Below are 23,190 nucleotides of genomic sequence, written 5' to 3'. Positions count from 1 at the left end.
AAGCGGGATTCCACCCTAAAGTGGAACCTCCGCTGATCGGAACCCCCCCCTCCGGTGTCACAATTGACACCTTTCAGGGGGGAGGGGGGAGGGGGGTGGAGATACCTGTCAAAGACAGGTATTTTCACCCACTTCCGGGCATAGACTCCCACGGGAGTCTACGCCATTTCCTGCCCTGCCGCGCTGTCTGCTGGGACACACACGGGTCCCATTGACAGCGCGGAGATTTCCTATTGCGAGGCGCGGCTCGCGCATGCACAGTAGGGAACCGGGAAGTGAAGCCGATTCGCTTTACTTCCTGATTCCCTCACCTCGAATGGCGGCGGCAGCAGCCGAGGCCCGAGCGGTCGATCGGCCTCGGCTGCCGGCATCGCTGGAACCCGGGACAGGTGAGTGTCCATTTATTAAAAGTCAGCAGCTGTAGTATTTATAGCTGCTGGCTTTTAATATATTTTTTTTGGGCGGAATCCCTCTTTAAAGTGGAGTTCCACCCCCAAAAAAATGTCATTAATGTGCATGAAATAAATTAAAAAAAAAAAATATTTGGCGAAATATATATATATATATATAATATAATTATTATTATTATTATTTTTTTTTTTACTTTTTTATGCCTGTTGCTATGTGGTCCCTCAGAATCTGCCTCCTTCATCACCTCGGCTCCTGATGTCGCTTCCCTTGGCACCTCCGCTCGCTAGGTTTCCATAATAACGGGGTGGGCACTTCTGACAACGTCGCCCTTTGTTATGGCAACCTGTATAAGTTACATCGCCGCTATGGCGCATTGCTGTGCATGTGCGAGAATGGGCCGGTGCAGGCTGGTCCAGCAGCAGCACTGTAACCAAGAAGATGGTTCTTTTGCGCTTCACATGCCCACAAGCAAAATGGAACATGCCAGTAAAAAAACGATCAAAGACATCTTTTGATCTAAATCGGCAATCCAGTGGGCGATGATCGCTAAACAGTGAGTCATATAAATAATAGCATTTTAAATAATATATTTGTTTTATGTTATATAATGAACTCTGCTATAAAGTGATTTTTGTGGTCACACCAGTGCAGCTCATCTGTGCCGTCTCACCAGTGCAGCTTATTAGTGAGGTCTTGTCAATGCAGCTTATCTGTGCCCATCAGTGCAGTCACGCCAGTGCCCACCAGTGCAGATTACCTGTGCTGATCATTGCGGTCACACCAGTGCCCAGCAGTGCTGCTTATCTGTGCCCATCAGTGCAGAGCACCGATAGTTGGCAGAGATCATCCTGCATGACAGAGCAGAGATCTCTGGCTGAGAGGTCCTGTATGTGAAAGCACCACATGCTGTAATGTCCCACCTCCCATATCTGCATTGTGATAGCGCACAGGATGCAGGACATTACTGCACGCAGTGTTTTCACATACAAGACCTGTCAGCCCGAGATCTCCGCTCTGTCATGTAGGATGATCTTTGGTAACTCTCCTTGCTATGCACTAAGAGAGATGGCGGGTGGCGACAGCAGCGGGAGGGACAGGGGTGGAGTGGGGCAGTGCTGGCAGGGAGGAGGACACCACCTCTATGGGCATCACTGACTGGGGCTGGGAGACCCCCTCTGCCCACTACAGTGAGCGGGGCGGAGGTCCCTGCTCACTTTAAGTGAACTACAGGTGGGCAGTGACAAGACTGCTGGCTGAGGATACAGGAGAAATAGCAGCCAGCGGTCTTGCAAACAGGAAATCGCAGGATGTCAGGTTGCTACAGAGGAACTACAGAGCTCAGAAGGACATGGTTAGCATAGTTGAAGGTAGGATATCATCAAATACATGGAAAAAAGTGCTGCTTTAATGGAAAAGCAACTAAGAGGGAGGGAGGGAGGCCTGGACCCTGGACCATGAGAGAAACATAAGAAAAGAGGAAACTGGGAAAGAGGACCGACTGGCAACAGGGGAGGGGGGGGGGGCAAGAAGAGGCAGAAGGCTCACGCGGTCATCCCTCTGCCGGGGTGTGGCAAGGCTTGTGGGAGTTCACTGAATGGTGGCAAGCTCCTTAAGGTAGGCATCAGTATACACAAAATAGTTCCACCGCCTCCAGGTTTTGGAATATACCTCTTCCTTGTTATGCAGTGTGTCTGTAAGTTCTTTCATGTCTCGTAAATTGTTGACTTTAGCGAACCACAGAGCTTTCATGGGGGGGGGGGGGGGGGGAGGGGTCAGTATCCCTCCAGCGAAGCGGGATACATGGCTTAGCAGCGTTTAGGACTTGCATGTGGGGAGAGGATTTGTATTTTTTTTTTTTTTTTTTTTAGCAGGTCGTTCCGTCAAGTGCAACAAGGCAGGCCACAGGGTTAGCATGCAGGTCAACAGCCGTAAGTTGTTTAATGAGAGCGCTTACCAGAGCCATCTTAACAACATCATGGGCCCCTGGGCAAAGTAATGTGCTAGGGCCCCGCCCTCTCTACACACTGCCCCCCCCCCTCCCCCATACACTGACCCCCTGTATACACTGACTTTTTCCCTGTACGCACTGCTCCCACTCCTTTTTGAAACTATCCCCCTCCCTGTACACATTGCCCCTCTGTCATAAATGCCTCTCCCAGCCATTTAGTGGCCTGTATTTATGTATGACTGTACATGGTACAGGGGGTCAGGAAGGCACAGTACAGAGGGGTTGGAGGACACAGTAGACGGGAGGTCAGGAGGGTACCGAATAGGGTGTAGTAATGTATGGTGTCAGGTTTGGGTAGTATAGGGTAGTATAGGGTGATATAGTGGCAGGGTGATATAGTGGCAGGTTAGGGTGGTATGGGGCAGTATAGTGGAAGGTTTGGATAGTGTAGGGCAGTACAGAGGTAGGTTTGGAATAGTATAGGGCAGTATAGAGGTAGGTTTGGATAGTGTAGGGCAGTACAGAGGTAGCTTTGGATAGTATAGGGCAGTACAGAGGTAGCTTTGAATAGTATAAGGGCAGTACAGAGGTAGCTTTGAATAGTATAAGGCAGTACAGAGGTAGCTTTGGATAGTATAGGGCAGTATAGAGGTAGGTTTGGATAGTGTAGGGCAGTATAAATCTATCCCCTATTTTGTAGAAGCTGTAACTTTTGGGCAAACCAATCAATATACGCTTACTGTGATATTTGTATTTATTAATCTTTTTTACCAAAAATGTGTCGAAGAATACATATCGGCCTAAACTGAGGAAGAAATTTGTTTTTTGGGAGGATATTTATTATAGCAAAAAGTAAAAAAAAATTGCTTTTTTTTTCCTTCAAATTTGACGTTTTTTTGCTTAGAACGCAAAAAAATAAAAACCGCAGAGGTGATCCAATACCACCAAAAGAAATCTCTATTTGTGGTAAAAAAAGGACGTAAATTTTGTTTGGGTACAACATTGCACGACTGCGCAATTGTCAGTTAAACCGATGCAGGCCAAATCGCAAAAAAATGGCCCAGTCAGGAAGGGGTAAAACATTCCGGGGCTGAAGTGTTTAATAAGATCAGAGTTCCTTGGTTCCCTGAGATGATCTAGACTCCCCCTAATGGTGTTTTTGCAAACTGCAAGATGTACAGTAATCCCTCTGTTCACAATTATGCGTTGTTCTCTTCAAGCGCTACAAGAGCCAGCTAGTTGGTTGAAGATAAAAAGCATAGCCTTGAATTAATTCCTGACACATCGCTTGGCCCTGAACTCCTTGAGATGCCTGCTTTGCATTACCACATAAGAGTCCTTTGCTTTGACTGTGCACTGCATATGGCCTTGTAATGCTTTTTTATATGACTGAAATGTCTCATTTGCATAAAGCAGATTAGTAGATTATGAGATATTTGGCACTTTGAAAATACATTTTTGTTTTTTGGAGGCGCAGGGCGATATATTTACAGCTTTGTACTGCTGGTTTTGTTTTTCACGCAGCTACTTATGAGCGTGTTGTTGGCACTTGAAGCTACAAAGTACTACCAAATGATGACACTATTGGATACCCAACATTCAGGAATGGTTAGGCGCATGAATTACTGTTTACTTGTGTCTTTTTTTTATTTCTGCATCATTTCAATATCATGCCATAAAATTGCACAGTGGCTTAGTGGTTGATACTTCTGCCTTATAGCACTTAGGCTTCTTGGTCTAAATCCCAGTAAGGACACTCCGTGCAACGTTCTCCCTGTGCCTCCGGGTACTCTGGTTTTATCCCACACTTTAAAGACATGTTGGTAGGTTAAAAGCTAGTTCCATCTTTTGCACCATGTTACATATAAGTATTTAGGGGGTATCATGGTATGTTGGGTCATGGCGCCACCACAGCAGACAGGCTTGCAGTTCTCAATGAAACACCAGTCCTGTGATTACCACACTTCCTCCAGCTCTCCACCTGAAAGCCTGTACCTCTGTATGGAGGAAGAGCTAGCGGGAGACGCCAATGATGGGCACAATGCTTTGCAGGCTTCTGTGGAACATTTATTTGCTGTTTTTTTTTTCTTTCCTCCTTTGAGCTATTTATGCCCCCTTTGCTGTTGGTCCTATGGAGTCCTGTAGGCGTCTTCTCTACGTGTGCACTCCCACGTGGAGCTACAAGTGCTCATAAAAAACTTTGGTGCAACCAATTACCTTTCACATAATTCTTGAAATGATGTCCCCCTGTGTGCCATCTAAGTGTCACATGATCTGTCATTACATATACACACCTTTTTGAAAGGCTCCAGAGGCTGCAACACCTAAGCAAGAGGCACCACTAACCAAACACTGCCATGAAGACCAAGGAACTCTCCAAATAAGTAAGGGACAATGTTGTTGAGAAGTACAAGTCAGGGTTAGGTTATAAAAAAATATCCAAATAGTTGATGATCCCTAGGAGCACCATCAAATCTATCATAACCAAATGGAAAGAAAATGGCACAACAGCAAACCTGCCAAAAGATGGCCGCACACCAAAACTCACAGACCGGGCAAGGAGGGCATTAATCAGAGAGGCAGCACAGAGACCTAAGGTAACCCTGGAAGAGCTGCAGAGTTCCACAGCAGAGACAGGAGTATCTGTACATAGGACAACAATAAGCCATGTGCTCCATAGATTTGGGCATTAGGGCAGAATGGCCAGAAGAAAGCCATTACTTTCAGCAAAAAATCAAAATGGCACATTTTCAGTTTGCAAAAAGGCATGTGGGAGACTCCCAAAATTTATGGAGGAAGGTACTCTCTGGTCTGATGAGATAAAATTGAACTTTTTGGCCATCAAAGAAAAGACCACCATCAGCGTCATTCTGTGGGGATGTTTTTCAGCAGTTGGACTGAGAAACTGGTCAGAGTTGAGGGAAAGATGGATGGTGCTAAGTACAGGGATATTCTTGAGCAAAACCTGTACCACTCTGTGTGATTTGAGGCTAGGACAGAGGTTCACCTTCCAGCAGGACAATGACCCCAAACACACTGCTAAAGCAACACTTGAGTGATTTAAGGGGAAACGTGTTGGAATGGCCTAGTCAAAGCCCAGACCTCAATCCAATAGAAATTCTGTGGTCATACTTAAAGATTGCTGTTCACAAGCGCAAACCATCCAACTTGAAGGAACTGGAACAGTTTTGCAAGGAAGAATGGGCAAAAATCCCACTGGTAAGATGTGGCAAATTTATAGAGATTTATCCAAAGCGACTTGAACCTGTGATAGCCACAAAAGGTGGCTCTACAAAAGTATTGACTTTAGGGGGGGGTGAATAGTTATGCACATTGAATTTTTCTGTTATTTTGTCCTATTTGTTTAGCTTCACAATAAATTTTTTTTTTTAAAAATCCAAGTTGTAGGCATGTTCTGTAAATAAAATGATGCAAATCCTCAAACAATCCATGTTAATTCCAGGTTGTGAGGCAATAAAACAAAAAATGCCAAGGGGGTGAATACTTTTGCAAGGCACTTTAGTTCCAAGAAGGAGAACCCACATAGAGGGGACTCTTTAGGGACTCCATAGGTTCTGGTGTCATAGGGCAGTGGTTCTCAACCTCAGTCCTCAAGTACCCCCAACAGGCCATGTTTGCAGGTTTTCCTTCATCTTGCACAGGTGCTTTAAATCGGATACAATAGCTATCCAAAATACCAAGCCATTGACTCTGATTTAAAGCACCCGTGCAAGATAAGGGAAAACCTGCAAACATGGTCTGTTGGGGGTACTTGAGGACTGAGGCTGAGAACCACTGGCATGGGGGGGGGGGGGGGGGTTTGCACAAATCTAATAGGAATGTGGAACTCGGCAAGGGAAAAGTATCAAAAGGAAGCTCAGAGGAGGACATTTTGTAATAAAAACAGCAAATGCATGTTAGTATCTAAATTATGAACAAATGTACTTTAATATCACTTTATGCTATGTGGATGGGAACTTGTATTACATATTAAAGCAGAATAAAACCTCTGCATAAAAAGAAAAAACAAATTGTCCCCCAGGAGCTTTATGCCATAATGTACTAGTATGTACAACATATCCCGTTCAGCAGCGATCCCCTCTCCCACCCCCTCAGGTCTCACCTGCGTTTACATCTTTTCTCAGTCTTCTTTCCTGGTTTAAACTGGTTACTAGATTGCTCAGGCCACAATTATGTCACTCCTACGCATGTGCATGGGCGTTTCACTATTCTGGCACGGAGCAGGGCCATAAACGTATGCTGAGCTGCACATGCTCGGCTCAGTGTACTTACAGTACACGCTGACCGTCATGCTCTCTACTGTCAGAAAAACCCTACCGGTCAGTAGTTTTTTTTTGGAGTTTAACCACTTCCTGCATGCGCTATAGCCAAAAGACGGCTACAGAGCGGATGTTACCTGCTGGGAGGCAGGCAAACATATGAGATCATCTCTCAGCGCCGCTCTCCCTCCTCACATAGACAGCGTGTGAGGAGGGAGAGATGAACGGCTGCACTGGCCGTAAGTTAGAATAAAAAATAAAAATAAACTGCCATCTGCCCCCAGTGCCACCTGCCCCCAGTGCCACCTGTTAGTGTCATCTGTCCCCAGTGCCATCTGTCCCCAGTACCACCTGTTGTGCCATTTGTCCCCAGTGCCACCTGTCCCCAGTGCCACCTGTTAGCGTCATCTGTCCCCAGTGCCATCTGTCCCCAGTACCACCTGTTGTGCCATTTGTCCCCAGTGCCATCTGTCATCAGTGTCACGTGTCATCAGTGCCATTTGTCATCAGTGCCACCTGTGAGTGTCACGTGCCATCTGTTATCACTGTCAGCAATGCCACGTATCGGTGCCATCTGTCAGTGTCACGTGTCATCGGTGCCACATATTAGTGCCATCTGTCATCATTGCCATGTATTAGTGCCATCTGTCATCAGTGCCATGTCTTAGTGCCACGTATACGTGCCATCTGTTATCAGTGCCATCTGTCATCAGTGTCACGTGTCATCAGTGCTCCGTATTAGTGCCATCTGTCATCAGTGCCATATCAGTGTCACGTGTCATTGTTCTGGTGCTCCAGGGCCTTCAAAAGTGTAATAGTTAGTCAACAATTTAGATGTGTAATCTATGCTCCTAGAACACATGATGGTGCTCCCTACATGTTGGGCCTCTCTAAGTGGCCAGGCTGTGAAAAAGTCACACACATGTGGTATCATAATACTCAGGAGGAGTAGCAGAATTTTTTTGGGGGTGTCATTTGTGGTATACACATGCCATGTGAGAGAAACAACCTATTACAATGACAATTTTGTGGAAAAAAAAAATAATTCTTAATTTTGCAAAGAATTGTGGGAAAAAATTACTTCAAAAACCTCACCATGCCTCTTACTAAATACCTTTGGAATGTCTACTTTCAAAAAAGGGATCATTTTGGGGGTATTTGTACTTTCCTGGCTTGTTCGGGTGACAAGAAATGAGATGTGATCAATTTTGTCTGATTTGCACCACAGCTTGTGGACTCTCTAACTTTCACAAAGACCAAATAATATCCACTAATTTGGGCTATTTTTACCAAAGCTATGTAGCAGTATAAATTGTAGCCAAAATTTATGAAGAAAAATTAATAATTTGCATAATTTTATCACAGAAACAAAGAAAATGCGTTTAAAAAAAAAAAAAAAATCTGTCTGTTTTCATTTTATAGTGCAAAAAATAAAACCCCCAGAGGTGATCAAATACCACCAAAAGAAAGCTCTATTTGTGGGGAAAAAAGGACAAAAAATGTAATTTGGGTACAGTGTTACATGACTGAGTAATTGTCATTCAAAGTGTGAGAGCACCGAAAGCTGCGAAAGCTGAAAATTGGTCTGGGCAGGAGGGGTGTTTCAAATAGATGCAATGCCAAATTGGTGGCAAAAGTTTAAATGAGCAGTAAAATTCTGTATGCTTACTGTTCTAATGCCCACAGTAGTAGCAGGCCTTGTTTTATGATTGCAGAAAGGAATCTATGGTATTGCAATAGTAAATACTGGCTATGAAATGAGCCATTGGTGTGTGTGTGGGTAAAAAAAATAAAAATAAAAAAAAAGGTCGCTCATACAGTATATAGTTCAGTTCTGTTGGGAAAGTTTGGTTTACCTTATAAGGTACAGGTGTCCTAATATGTCATTCATTTGGTGGCAGTATTGCCTAGAATACAGAACTGTTTTCTTACCATTGTAGCTCATTGATTTTAGGGGCACCAACCTATAAAAGGACCCCCATGATGCAGGAGTTAGGCTGTTCAGGACTCAGCGCAAGTAGCTACTAACACAATAGTTCTCACAAAGAACCATTGGGGGTTATTTACGAAAGGAAAATCTACTTTGCACTGAAAGTACACTTGGAAGTGCAGTCGCTCTAAATCTGAGGGGTAGATCTGAAATGAATGGAAGCTCTGCTGATTTTATCATCCAATCATGTGCAAGCTAAAATGCTGCTTTTTATTTTCCTTGCATGTCCCCCTCGGATCTACAGGGACTTTACTTTCTAGTGCACTTGCAGTGCAAAGTGGATTTTCCTTTAACCCCCATTGTGTGCTATTGTTGGATTGTAGTACCAGATTTTTACCTGTAGATGGCACAGGAAGACCTAATTCCTGCCCAGGGTCTGTGTATGTGGTGGAAAGATTTCTATAAGGATACACAGGGTTCCCGGACAATGGAGATTCCCCAGTCTACTTAAAAATCTGTTTTAAAATATAACTGATAGTATTAATTTGTGTCTTGTGTCTACTGTGTAACGGGGTGTACGGTTTGTTGACAAAATGGCCAGCTCTGGTATTTACAGGTAACAGGTGCTCTTAGATCTTCCACTAAGCAGACCTTATGGATTTCTTCCCAGCTGTGTCTTCTGTTTTTATCACTGGAGAACGAATGTGGAGTGTCATGTGATCTCATCTAACCATCTGTGTTTCTCCCCACAGGCATATGCTGATTACATGGGTTTTATCCTCACTTTAAATGAGAGTGTGAAGGGGAAGAAGTTGAGCTGTGACTATCGGGTGTCAGAGGTAGGTTTGGATCGGTGAATGCACACACAGCATCTTCTATACATACAGTAGTTCGGTATATGCCTAAAGACACTCTGTCACTTTACTCATGCTCCCCATCCCTCTTCTACTATTGCCATCACTCTGCCACTACTCCCTCCTCTGTTGCCATGGACATTGGCCGCCACTTTCAGGTGCAGAGGCCCATGTTACAGTCCTGAGGCCTAGTAGCCAATCACAAGGGCCATGACCAAGGGAGTAATATCATCGTTACCTCTGGTCATAAACACCACTGGTTCTAGGGTCAGCTGTGGCTGTGAGAGGCGCAGCGCATCATTATTAGTAAGGTAATGGGGGGAGGGGGGGGGTAGTGCTCCTTGCAAATCCACTGTCGCTTTCTCCGTTATGGGCAAGGTAACAAAGCAGCCAGCTAACTTTTCAAGCACTCATCTGAGGCACATTCAGTGGGTTTCACTACAATTACAATGTTTTGTTAGTGAAGCTCAGATCTGCCAAAAAATTATATTAGAGCCCCTGTCTAAGCAATCCTTTTAATTTATACCCAGTCATGTTGCTCCTTTAAATTATAATATAGAATATAGTTATGTATTACTAGTTATTGGTAGGTCTCAAAGAGATTGTACAGTCAGATTGTAAGGTGTATGGCTTGCCTAGAGCTAGAACTCCAAATCCCTCCCTCCCTCTCCTCATCACTGTTTTTTGTACGTTTTTTTTTTTTTTTTGCAATTGTCAGACCAGTAGATGGGGGTTTCTCATAAATCTGCACTGACGAGATGATGTACAATAGAGCACATAAATAACCTGATAACATGTAACCTGCATATAGCAGCCCGTCTGTGGACCACCTTGTATGTCAGTCTGCATGTAGACTAGTAGGACATGTAAAACAGTGCCTGGCTGTGACCATCCCAGAAAGAGGAAAGTGTGTATAATAGTGATGAAGAAATCACGGCAGTTGTGACTGCTTCGTTTATTTCAGTTCCATTTAAAAGCGGAACTCCCGGAGTCAACAACCCCCTCTCTCGTTTCTCCCATCCCACCCTGACCACCAGATTTTGCCCTCTATCTTTAACAAATTACTACTACTCTTCACTGCCGACGGGAGGGTCCTTTTGGGTGTTCATGTCATGATCTGGGTGATGTGGATTCTTCCAATTGGCAGTCCAGCTGTGGGGTCCCCTCAAGCTCTAGAACAGGGGTCTCTAATCTCTGAGGGACAAGTGAGATGTATATTTTGCAAATAATTGCAAGCCAAAAAAAATATCAGTTTTATAAATGAATCCTTAAAATGTGAACGTGAATAAAAACGTTCTGAGAAATAATTTCATACCAGAAGTTGCATCTTTCACATCAGAGCCCCCCTAATCACATGCATAAAAAGGGTATTTCCCCTAGAGATACAAACTATATAGTTTTTCTACTTTACAAAATTCTGGTTCAGCCACATCTTGATTGTCCTGTCCAGTTGTGGTCTCCAGTCCTCAAGAGGGATGTGCTGGAATTGGAGAGAGTCCAAAGAAGGACAACAATAATAAGGGGGACCTCAGTTATGAGTAATGACTACAATCATTAAAGGGGGCAGAAAGGTACCATTTTTATTTTTTAAAATAAACATCTCGTATGTACCTGCTCTGTACGGATGGGTTTGCACAGAGCAGCCCCGATCCTTTTCTTCTCCTCCACTGGTGCTTGTGGCCCCTCCACCTTTGCCAAATGCCCGCACAGCATGCTGCTTGCTATGGGGGCACATGTGTGTGTATGTGTGTGTGTGTGTTCGCCCCTGAACTGGCTCTGTATGTCCATAAGACATGGTGTGGACGTGTGGCTCAACCCCTCAGCCAATGAGGAGGGAAAGAGCCTCTGCTCTTGTGCACATTGCTGGATCGAGCTCAGGTAAGTATTTAGGGGAGGATGGGGGGAGATTACTGCAGAAGGTTTTTTTAACTTAATTCATAGAATGCCTTAAAGCTGAAAAATCTTTAGATTCACATTAAACTTTCTCTCCCTTTTTAAGAGGTGATTAGGAGGGGGTACGATGACACACGGCCACACATTTTGAAATGGATGGACTGGTATCAAGATTACCAACTATGTAACCTTATATTCAAATAAACATTTTGCAGGATATATACTTGACATGGTGTTTGCAGAGCATGCTAGAATTTCTAAGAAAGAAAGCCCAGCACTGCCTTTTATACTTATCTGCTAAAAGCAGTTCCTGGAAGGGGTCCCTCTACATCAGCTCAATCACGTTTTTGTCTGAAGACTGCTGTTGTTGTGTTAGAGATCCACTTGCTGGCTTCAGGTGGTAAATAGGAAGCATTATATGCAAGATGGAATATATTTAAAAGCTGTTAATAAAAAAATGTATTTTTCAGAACTGAACATAAAAAAAACTACACGTTTAGATTCCATAGAAGATTATACAGGCAGCCTATTGTGAGTCTCTGTCTTACACAGCTAGCTTTTGCTGTAGTATTGTATCCTTTTCTAATGATCAGCATGGGTCTGTAAAAGTTCATAGGTGTGTATTTAGTATAGTATATTGTTTCCCATTGAATGCATGTAAGGACCTGGTGGGTACAACAGTGTCATCTGGTGGCTAAATTAAGGTACTACATGACCCAGTGATAGCCTGTTTTTACTAGTGGATTTTTGATCATTTTCTATACATTTGGGTATCCTAAATTTAGATAGAAGGAAGAGCTGCACATAAGTATTTATTTTTATTTTATTTTTTTTTAAATACAATAACAATGCAAACCATTCCTGTTCATTCCAGTATCAGACATGACAAGTTAAATCATAATAACACTTGTTAGGAATTATTATGAAATGAAAGAGCAGTGCATTAATAATAGGTAATGATATGTATAGAGGATAATTGGAAGACTCTGGACAGCCACACTCCAAAATAAATTTATTGCCTTTTATTCATAAAATAAGATCACACAAAATAGATCACGGCAAAGCAACAGCAGCTAACGCGTTTCACACTACCAAGCGTGCTTACTCAGAGCTATGAGTAAGCACTCTTGGTAGTGTGAACCGCGTTAGCTGTTGTTGCTTCACTGTGATCTATTTTGTGTGATCTTGTTTTATGAAAAAAAGGAACTAAACTTTTTTATTTTATTCCTTCTAATAAAAGTGTGCCACACCTTTAAACCAAACCTGAAAATTGACTGCTGAGGACTTAAAGAAATTGCACCTATCACTGAGCTGAAACACCCCATATATTAATATATTTAAAAAATAATATATATATATATATATATATATATATATATACATACACACGGGTCCATATATATATTTGGACACAGGCACAATTTTAGATGATTTTTTTCAAGTATTTACAAAAACATATTCAAGCTATAGTTATATAATGGATATGGGCTGAAAGTGCACACTCTCAGGTTTAAGTGTGAAGTGTGGTATTTGCATTTGGAATCTATTGCTGTGAAACTTATATCATGCGTTCAAAGGAACTGTCTATGCAAGTGAAACAGCCCATTGTAAGGCTTCAAAAATATAACAAACCCATCGGAGAAATAGCAGCAACATTAGGAGTAGCCAAATCAACAGCGTAGTACATTCTGCGGAAAGAAGAATGCACTGGTGAGCTTAGCAAATACAAATGCCTAGACATCCATGGAAGACAACAGTGGTGGATGATCGCATGATCCTCTCTATGGTAAAGAAAATCCCATTCACAACATTCAGACAAGTGAAGGACACTCTCCAGGAGGTGGGGGTATCATTGTCAAAGTCTACAATCGAGAAGGCTTCACAAAAGCAAGTACAGAGGGTTCACTACAAGGTGCAAACCATTCATAAGCTTGAATAATAGAAAAACCAGATTTGATTTTGCCAAAAAACACCTAAAAAAGCCAGACCAGTTCTGTAAAAGCATTTTTTGGATGGATGCAGCTAAAATTAATCTGTACCAGAGTGACAGAAAGAAAAAAGTGTGGAGAAGGCTTAGAACAGCTCATGATCCAAAAAACACAACGTCATCTGTAAAACATGGTGGAGGCAGTGTGATGGCATGGGCATGCATGGCTTCCAGTGGCACTAGGTCATTAAGGTTTATTGATGATGTGACAGAAGCAGGCAGATGAATTCTGCAGTGTTTAGAACAGCTGCAGATCCACTTGAACAACACTAAAGTCAAAGACCACTGCTCCCATCCCCCCCCCCCCCCCCAATAAAAAAAAAAGAAAAAAAGCAAGGCCAACTTTTTTTTATATTTAAAGTGGTTGTATGCTCAATTTTTTAACTTTTACCTACAGGAAAGCCTATAATAAGGCTTACCTGTAGGTAAAAAAAATATATTCCCCTCGGTATGCGCCGCTGACTGCAGCGGCGCATGCGCACAAGGGGGTTCTCGCCGTGAAAATCCGGCCAGACTGAAATCTCCCGCGCGCATGCGCGGGAGTGATGATATCGCCGCTCCGGCCACTCACAGCGCCGGAGCCGCGATACCCGGAAGAAACGCAGAGGGAGCATGTCAGCTCCCTCGGCGTGGATCGGGCCAGATGTCGGGGCCTCGTTCTAAGGTAAGTATTTCATAATGAGCTAGTATGCGGTGCATACCAGCTCATTATACCTTTTGCTTTGCAGGTTTAAAAAAAAATAAAAAATTTGCGGGTTTACTACCGCTTTAAAATATTTTTAATAAAAAATAAAATAAAAATTACAAGAATATACAGGGTTTAGGAGTGCGTAATGCAGAGAATGCAGAGTTCGTGCATTACTCTCAGAATGCAGGTATCATGAGTGCGTTGCGCTCAGAGTCCCCCCAAAGGTCCTCAGGCCTGAGCTGTGCTTCCTTATATTCTCTGCTGTTCATTGATAACAGTGGAGATGGAAGGGAGAGAGGACTGGGACATAGAACATGGAGGAGGCAGGAGAGAGAGAGACCAGGACAAGACGCGGAGGAGGCTGGGAGGAAAGACCAGGACCGCCACCAAGGAGGCGGGTGTCAGCGGTGCAGGAACCTGTTTGCGGTCCACCTTTCACCTGCAGGTGGTCGACAGGTGGACCGCAATCGACGGGCTGCTGACTCCCGGTATAGAGATATACTGTTAGCCCAGATTCAGCCAAATGCAGCAAAGTTGATTGGACGGCGCTTCACAGTACAGATGGACAGTGATCCAAAACACACTGCAAAAGCAACAGGAGCTTTTGAAGAAAAAGATGGGGAAAAATTCTGCAATGGCCGAGTCAATCGCCTGATCTCAACCCAATTTCACTTGCTGAAGGCAAAACTAAAGGCAGAAAGACCGACAATCAAAGAACAACTGAAGACGGCTGCAGTTGGAGCCTGACAAATCATTAGAAAGGTTGAAACCCAGTCTTTGGTAATGTCCATGGGTTCTAGACTTCAGTCAGTCATTGCCAGTAAAGGATTCTCAACAAAATATAAAAAATGAACGTTTTATTTATGATTATATTCTTTTGTCCAATTATATATGAGCCTCCGAAATGGGGGGTTGGTGTATACAAATGGTTGCAGTTCCTAAAATTTGTACTTGAAATTTATGTTCAACCCCTTGAATTAAAGCTGAAAGTCTGCACTTCAAATTCATTTGGATTATTTAGTTTTAATTTTATTCTGGTGGTATACAGAGCCAAACCGTAGGAAAATTGTGCCTGTGTCCAAGTATATATGGACTTAACTGTGTGTGTATGATATATGTGTATTGTCAGTCCTAGTATTAGTCCTGTATATTTCGTGGACAGCAGAAATGCAAGTGGTACTTGGTACAGATTTTTTATTTCTGTGCTGGGGACTGAACTCAAGTCATCTAAATGACTCCGAAGAGTGACATGCCCCCCCATCTTCTCCTTTAAGGGACCTTTTCCTTCTTCAGGAGAAGTCAACAAATGCAGAACAACTGCTGTGCTCTTTTATTGAATAGTCTAGAATGTGAAGCATTGTAAACAAAATCTTTATTTAATGGCTGCTTCAAACAATAACCATCGCTTTTTTTCTTTTTAATCAGAAAGTATTTACACCTATGTACGTCATTTTCACACCATTGTAATTATTTAGATGTCAGCGCACACCCCTAGGGATCGGTGTAGTTGCTGCATTGCTTGCTCAATACTTTACCCCTATACACACATATACAAAACAATTGTAGCTTTAGCGATCTTCTCTTCCTATTCTTTACTCACACCATATTGGCAAAAAGCAAATAGTTTATCCCTCGTTTAGGGAGCATGGGAGGAGACAAATAATTTTAGTACATCTGAAGTGCCAACTGTGCACCACAAACTGCTTGTTTATAGCATAGATATGGCTTACAACTATGGAGACATTTATTTCATCCTGCTTTAAGCTATTTAATGCGTGCTGTTGCTTGTTCAGCAACAAGAGCGTATAACTAGTCAAGTAGTGTTGAGGGAACCAAAAATAAAAACCCAAACTGGATGTACACACCACAACGGCCAAATGTGTGTATGTGTGTCTGGCTCTACCCCTTCATCAGTTTTCTAAGCCCTTTTGTCTGAGATCACATTACTGGATGCCTAGTTGTTCACATGATATGAGCCGAATGGTCTTTGGAGACTGAGTGGTAGTATATTTAGGAAAGTAAGGTAAGTATTTAAAGCACTACAAGCAAGGTTTGCTTATTTTCTGAGGCCACCCCCTAGTGGAAATGTTGCAGTACAGCAAAAAAAAGTCTATCTCTTTAGGGTTAAAATACATATGTGTTCCTTACCCCCAGCTGCCATACTGCAAAGGGTGACATCACCATCCTTTCAGCAAGTTTGAAAGGAATGCTAAGCAGTCAGATCCCACGAGAGAAAAAAAGAAGCTGCTGAGACCTGTGCTTGTAATCTGTATCAAAGGTCCAGTTCACTTCTAGTCTACTTATATTGTTTTTAAAGTCTGATGAAGGGGTCATCCTATGAGCACTGAAACATGTTGGTTACTATTTGGACTGCCCTCCGACTTTTATTCGGCCACCTTTTGCAGCTATTACCGCTTCATCTCTTCTGGAAAGGCTGTCCACAAGGTTTAGGAGTGTGTCTATGGGAATGTTTGACCATTCTTCCAGAAGTGCATTTGAGGTCAGGCATTGATGTGGATGAGAAAGCATGACTGACGGTATCTGCTCTAAATCTTCACAAAGGTGTCCTATCGGGTTGAGGTCCAGACTCTGTGCAGGCTAGTCCTCCACCCCAAAGTTGCTCATCCATGTCTTTATGGACCTTGCTTTGTGCACTGGTGCGCAGTCATGTTGGAAAAGGACGGGATCATCCCCAAATATTCCTACAAAGTTGAGAGCATGAAATTGTCCAAAATGTCAAATGGTATGCTGACTTCTTAAAACCCCTGAAAAACAACCCCACACCATGATCTCCCCTCCACCAAATGATTTGGACCAGTGCACAAAAGCAAAACCAAACAAGGTGAGTGCACATGCTCCGCGTCATATCCAGAGGTTGTCTTTGGGGAAATGGACATATGAGTGCTGCCAGCATTGCTTCAGAGGTTGAAGGGGTGGGGGGACAGCCTGTCAGTGCTCAGACTATACGCCGAACACTGCATCAAATTGGTCTGCATGGCTATTGTCCCAGAGGGAAGCCTCTTCTAAAGATGATGCGCAAAAAATTGTTTGCTGAAGACAAGCAGACTAAGGACAGGGATTACTGGAAGATGTCCTCTGATGAGACCAAGATAAACTTATTTGGTTCAGATTGTGTCAAGCATGTGTGACAGCAACCAGGTGAGGAGTACAAAGACATGCGTGCCTTGCCTACAGTCAAGCATGGTGGTGGGAGTATCATGGACTGGGGATGCATGAGTGCTGCCGGCACTGGGGAGCTACAGTTCATTGAGGGAACCATAAATGCCAACATGTACTGTGACGTACTGAAGCAGAGCATGTTCCTCTCGCTTCGGAGACTGGGCCGCAGGGCAGTATTCCAACATTGCAACCCCAAACCCCCCTCCAAGATGACCACTACCTTGCTAAAGAAGCTAAGGGTAAAGGAGATGGACTGGCCAACATGTTTCCAGACCTAAACCTTATTGAGCATCTGTGCAGTAGAGGGGGCTTTTGAGACTTTAAAAGAGACGCACAGTAACATGCATCTCCTTCCCTATTCGGGTACATAAAGAAAGAGGGTCAGGACTTTAAATGAGGTGTCTATATTGTAGCTAATCGAAGGAGTCAAAAATACATGCAATAATGGCACATAATATAACAAATCATGTATCCAAAACATTTACATGTTAAAAGCATGACTAGAATATACAATAGTATTGTCCTCAGTAATGAAAAAAATCACAATAGTCTTACTGTTATAATCCACGTTATTGCCAGGATCCAAAGACCATGTAAGTATGTGTGTGTTGCATCTAGGTTAATGCTGACGCGTTTCATGGGATCTATCCCAGGGGTGGATGCATCTATAAGATAGTCATTCCTGTAAGACTTGCATATCTGCTTAGTATGAAACAAACACACCGCCAGGGTGCTAGTGTTGTGAAGAATGCCTGATCCGGAAGCTGTGGTAATAGGGTCAACAGCAACACAGTGAGCATGAATATAGGTGTTACCCAGAGTATCTGGGACAGTAGGACAAATGGGCGATATACACACCTCATTTAAAGTCCAGACCCCCTTTTATGTACATATATTATAATAATAATAATAATAATAATACAGATCTGTTCTCAATTTGAAAACTTCTGTAAGGTGCTACATGTACTGTGTAGTTTTAATTTACTGGATTGATTGAAAAATTTACCAAAGAGTACTAGGAAACTATAAAAATAGTTTGTGTGTTTTTTATGTGTCGATGAGTTATACGTTGTATAACGGCTCCTCCGTGTATTTCTGCTAAGCTGCTAGCATCTTCAATGACCAATTATTCTTTTTTGCCAGTCTTTACAACAATCGCCCTGCTCCTCAGCTTCCTCCAACCCCTGATTGCCTTCGTACATAATGGGCTGCGGTGTTTCAGGTGGCCAATCTAGTCAGGTAGGACATTGTGCTGACGGAGCGAGCGGCCCCCCTCGGCCTGTGACCCCGGCTACGCAGGACATACAGCCTGATGCTTCCGTTGCAATATTAATTTAGCTGGACAAAGGGATGCCGCTTGAGCTTCCACACATCGCTTTTCAAAGAGACCCAGACACCAACGATGCTGTGTGTCTCTTTAATTATGTATTAGGCTGCCTGGGCTGGCAGCTGGGGCCTGCTCGCTAGATACGGCTCTGCTGTTTTTAATCCCTTTAAAAAGCAGTGGAGAGCAATGGATGCGTGACTGTTCCTCCCCTCCCCCCCATCCTCCTCCTCCTCCTCCTCCTCTCCATCGCCTGAGCCTAGAGGTACAGCCATCCCCTGGCAGCTATTACTCAGCCAGCCTCTGCTCTGTAAGAGGAATGGAAGAGCCAGTTTGCCTGTAATGAGCTGCCTATAGCTGGGAGGCTGCTGGCCATGTAAATCACCAGTATTGTTTAACACAAGCATCTATTCCTACTTTTAATTCTTAATTACAATTTGAAGCTGTAGCACCCACAGCTGAATCTTTTGGCATGAACTGGGATAGGTTGCTTATCGTTATTGGTGTGAATTAATAACTAGCATGGCTAGGGAGCCCCTTAATTCTGACCACTGCGTGGTCCTTCTGTAGAACAAACGTGACATAAAGCCGAACAAGTGTTTACGTCGAACCTTGCTCGTCTCTCTGGGGTAAAGTTTAAAGAAAAATGAACAATTTTAAAAGGCAAGCCTGCATTTGTTCAAAAGAAAAGTGGAGGGCTGTGGTAGGGGGCCGATATGCCAGCAGACTATAATAGTAAACTAGAACCGTTCATAGCAGAAATCTGTCTTCCAACTACCTGTGTGGGATGAGTGCCGTTCTTGTATTTGCGGTGCTCCTGATGCAAACGCAAGGGGGCAAGCAGTATACTGTGAGCGGGCGAAGGGGTTGTTTGTCAATTGGCTTGCAGTGAATACAGGAGGACTAACACAGACCTCGCTCTCATAGTATGCCATCTGCCCATTGTGAAACTCCCTTTGTCCAATCTCAGACACGCTAAAGGATGCAGACGCTGTGCCAGCCCCACCCTGGCTGGGCAGTCAGAAGAGGGATTTGGGCTGTGAACAGGTGCTCTTTTAATGTTATAGCTTTGAAACATATTGGAGGAGATTTACTAAAACTGTTTCACACAGAATTTGGTACAGCTGCGCATAATAACCAATCGGCTTCTAGGTTTTATTGTCCAAGCTTAAAAAAAAAAAGAGTGGATATTTTTTTTATTTTTTTTTAAGAATCTTACTTACATTGGTGGATACAGCATTGGTCCGACGCTGCATCTGTCACCCAGCACCTCTACACTGAGAACCAGGTGATCGAACATCACCGATCGCTCGGTTCTGACAGCTCCCCAAGCAGAGAGCTGCAGACTGTCAGTCACAGCTCTCTGCTCTGCTCCCTTCTCGCTCATTGGAGCGCTGAGCTGTGGAGGGGGCAGCTGTCTCAGGCTCTCAGCGGCTCACCGAGAGGCTGAGTGTGGTGTCAGTCTAGGCACCTGGCGGATCCAGACTCCCATTGTTGGGATGACGCGGTGCTTGGACTGATATCCGTGACGTCACCAGAGAGCGGACTCTGCTGTAAACAGGTCACAGGAGTGCAAAATGAATTGCACTCCTGTTAACCATAGAAGTCTAGTCAAACGAGCTTTGGCTGGACTTCTATAATTTTACAAGCTAACGTTATAAGCTGATTGACTACTGTGCACAGCTGCACCAGTTTATGATTGCATCGGTTTTAGTAAATCTACCTCACTGATTATTTTTTATTTTTATTTTTTTTAATTATTTATTATTACAGGTACTTGTATAGCGCTGCCAATTTACGAAGCGTTTTACACACATCTCTATTATACATTCACATAAGTCTCTGCCCTTAAAGGGGTTGTAAACCTTCATGCTTTTCACCTTAATGCATCCTATATGTAGCACTGACCCCGAAGGAGCGGCTGGTTTAATTGGGCTTACCGTTACCTTCTCAACCTCGTGTAAGTCTAGGGGTTTCCCGAGGTAGATGGCCCAAAGAACTGCAGAAACTGACACTGGATCCACTTTTAGGATATTTATATTTATTTGACAACAAGTAGACAGAACAGTCTCTCAATGAAGGATAAAGGGTTAGGTAGGAAGTTCAGGTACTCTTGGAACTGCAAAAGATGGGAAGTCTCTCACTCACTACAAATCCAGAGAATTTCCACTCACAACTGGATTCTCACAGCTACCGGATAGACCTCCTCTCACTAGGCCTAGCAGAGTGTTTGAGTAAAATAAAGTCTCTGCCACAGACTTGGATGTAGAACACTTGTGAATAAAGTCTGCTACAGACTTGATGTAGGTAAATTTAGAGAGCTCTCATACGGTACCAGTATTTCGCAGCTGGTCCGGCGATACTGTATGAGTGTAGATTCACTTGGGGTCTTTCAACTGAGCCTCCAGGCTCCTTCTGAGAAGCCAGCCTTATGCGTGGCTTTCTCCCCCGAAGAGTCCGCCCCCCCCCCCCCGGTTTCTTCTCCAGTTGCTGGGCCTCTCCACAGATGAGACTGCACCGGACCACTTTTGAATCCTCCTCCCAGCCACCTTTGCCTTGGGCTAGCCAGCCCCGAGACTCGGAATTGGATGGATCCACACCCCAGGCCAGAAGGGCCATGGGGGCTGGTCAGGAGGACCAGGACCAAACAGGCAGTAAGATCTTCTGGATCGGAACCCAGAAGCACGTGATGTCATTACCTTAAGTACCCTCTCCCAGAATGCACAGCAAGATGACACTCCCACTGGGCTGGTTCAGAGAAAGGATGACACGCAATGCGCCTAGGTAAACTGCATTCTCGCACTTGCCAGTGGTGACAGCGACACCTGTGGCCAAGCAGAACCCAGTGCAATCCATAGAAAAAAACACATAGCGCATGCTCTTCAGGAGCCGGCGCTACATATACATTAAGGTGAAAAAACACCTGGCAGTGACTGCCCCCCCCCCCTTTTTTTTCTTACCTGAGCCCTGGAACCATGCCGGGGACACTCTGCTGTCTCTCTGCCCGGGGTTCTCCATCCAAATTGGAGGAAGGGTTTAGGAATTACAGCTCTTAAGAATAGCCATCCCCCTTTTTTCAAGGGGCCAGGTGTGGGCTATTACTTCATTATTTCTTCATCAGTTAAGCTGGTAAAAGGCCTGGAGTTGATTCTAAGTGTGGTATTTGCATTTGCAATCTATTGCTGTGAACCTAGAGCATGCGTTCAAAGGAGCTGTCCATGCAAGTGGAACAGGCCATTGTAAGGCTTCAAAAACAAAACAAATCCACCAGAGAGATAGCAGCAACATCAGGAGTGGCCAAATCAACAGTTTGGTACATTCTGAGGAAAGCAGAATGCACTGATGAGCTCAGCAACATAAGTCCTTGACATCCACGGAAGACAACAGTGGTGGATGAACGTAGTATCCTCTCTATGGTAAAGAAAAATCCCATTTATAACATCTAGACAAGTGAAGTACACTCTCTAGGAGGTGGGTGTATCATTGTCAAAGTCTACAATCAAGAGAAGACTTCAGGAGAACAAATACAGAGGGTTCACCACAAGGTGCAAACCAATTATAAGCCTGAAGAATAGAAAAGCCAGATTAGACTTTTGCCAAAAAACATCTAAAAAGGCCAGACCAGTTCTGGAAAAGCATTATTTGGATGAATGAAACTAAGATTAATCTGTACCAGAATGGCGGGAAGAAAAAGTGTGATGCCATGGGCATGCATGGTTTCCAGTGGCACGGGGTCATTGGTGTTTATTGATGATAAGACGGAAGCAGCCGGATTAATTCTGCAGTGTTTAGAGCTATACTGTCAGCCCCGATTCAGCCAAATGCAGCAAAGTTGATTGGACGGTGCTTCACAGTACAGATGGACAATGATCCAAAACATTCTGCAAAAGCAACCCAGGAGCTTTTGAAGGAAAAACAGAAGTGGAATAATCTGCAAGGGCTGAGTCAATAACCTGATCTAAACCCAATTTCTCTTGCTAAAGGCAGACCCACAAACAACTGAAGACAGCTGCAGTTAGAGACTGGCAAAGCATCAGAAAGGCGGAACCTGTCTTTGCTCATGTCCATGGGTTCCAGACTTCAAGCAGTCATTGCAGAAAAGCATTCTCAACAAAATATTAAAAATGAACATTTTTATTATTACAGTGGATATAAAAAGTCTACACACCCCTGTTAAAATGTTAGGTTTCTGTGATGTAAAAAAATGAGACAAGGATAAATAATTTCAGAACTTTTTCCACCATTATTGTGACCTATAAACTGTATAACTTAACTGAAAAACAATATTTTAGGAGGGGGAAGTAAAAAATTGAAAAGCTAAAATAATGTAGTTGTATAAATGTGCACACCCTCTTTTAACTGGGGATGCAGCTGTGTTTAGAATTAAGCAATCACATTCAAACAGTCAGTACATACCCGCTATCATTTAAAGTGCCTCTGATTAACCCCACATAAAGTTCAGCTGTTCTAGTAGGTCTTTCCTGACATTTTCTTAGTCGCATCCTACAGCAAAAGCCATGGTCCACAGAGAGCTTTCAAAGCATCCGAGGGATCACATTGTTAAAAAGTATCAGTCAGGAGAATGGTACAAAAAATTTCCAAGGCATTAGATATACCATGGGACACAGTGAAGACAGTCATCCTCAAGTGGAAAAAATGTGGCACAACAGTGACATTACCAAGAACTGGACATCC

At 43.6% G+C, this 23,190-nt stretch overlaps 1 protein-coding gene across 1 annotated transcript in view; it reads left to right on the top strand.

The window, feature by feature from the left end:
- Positions 1-23,190, top strand: part of PTPA (protein phosphatase 2 phosphatase activator) — a 175,024-nt gene that overhangs the window by 49,682 nt on the left and 102,152 nt on the right. Inside the window, exon 3 of the mRNA XM_077478505.1 lies at positions 9,322-9,408. Within this exon, the coding sequence (XP_077334631.1) occupies positions 9,322-9,408 (87 nt within the window). The remainder of the gene's footprint in view (positions 1-9,321; positions 9,409-23,190) is intronic.

This window comes from Lithobates pipiens, unplaced genomic scaffold (assembly GCF_037356315.1).
Source record: "Lithobates pipiens isolate NorthernLeopardFrog02 unplaced genomic scaffold, aLitPip1_a1.2 Scaffold_1, whole genome shotgun sequence".
NCBI classification, from domain to species: domain Eukaryota; kingdom Metazoa; phylum Chordata; class Amphibia; order Anura; family Ranidae; genus Lithobates; species Lithobates pipiens.
This window is presented reverse-complemented; position numbering and strand designations above follow the sequence as displayed.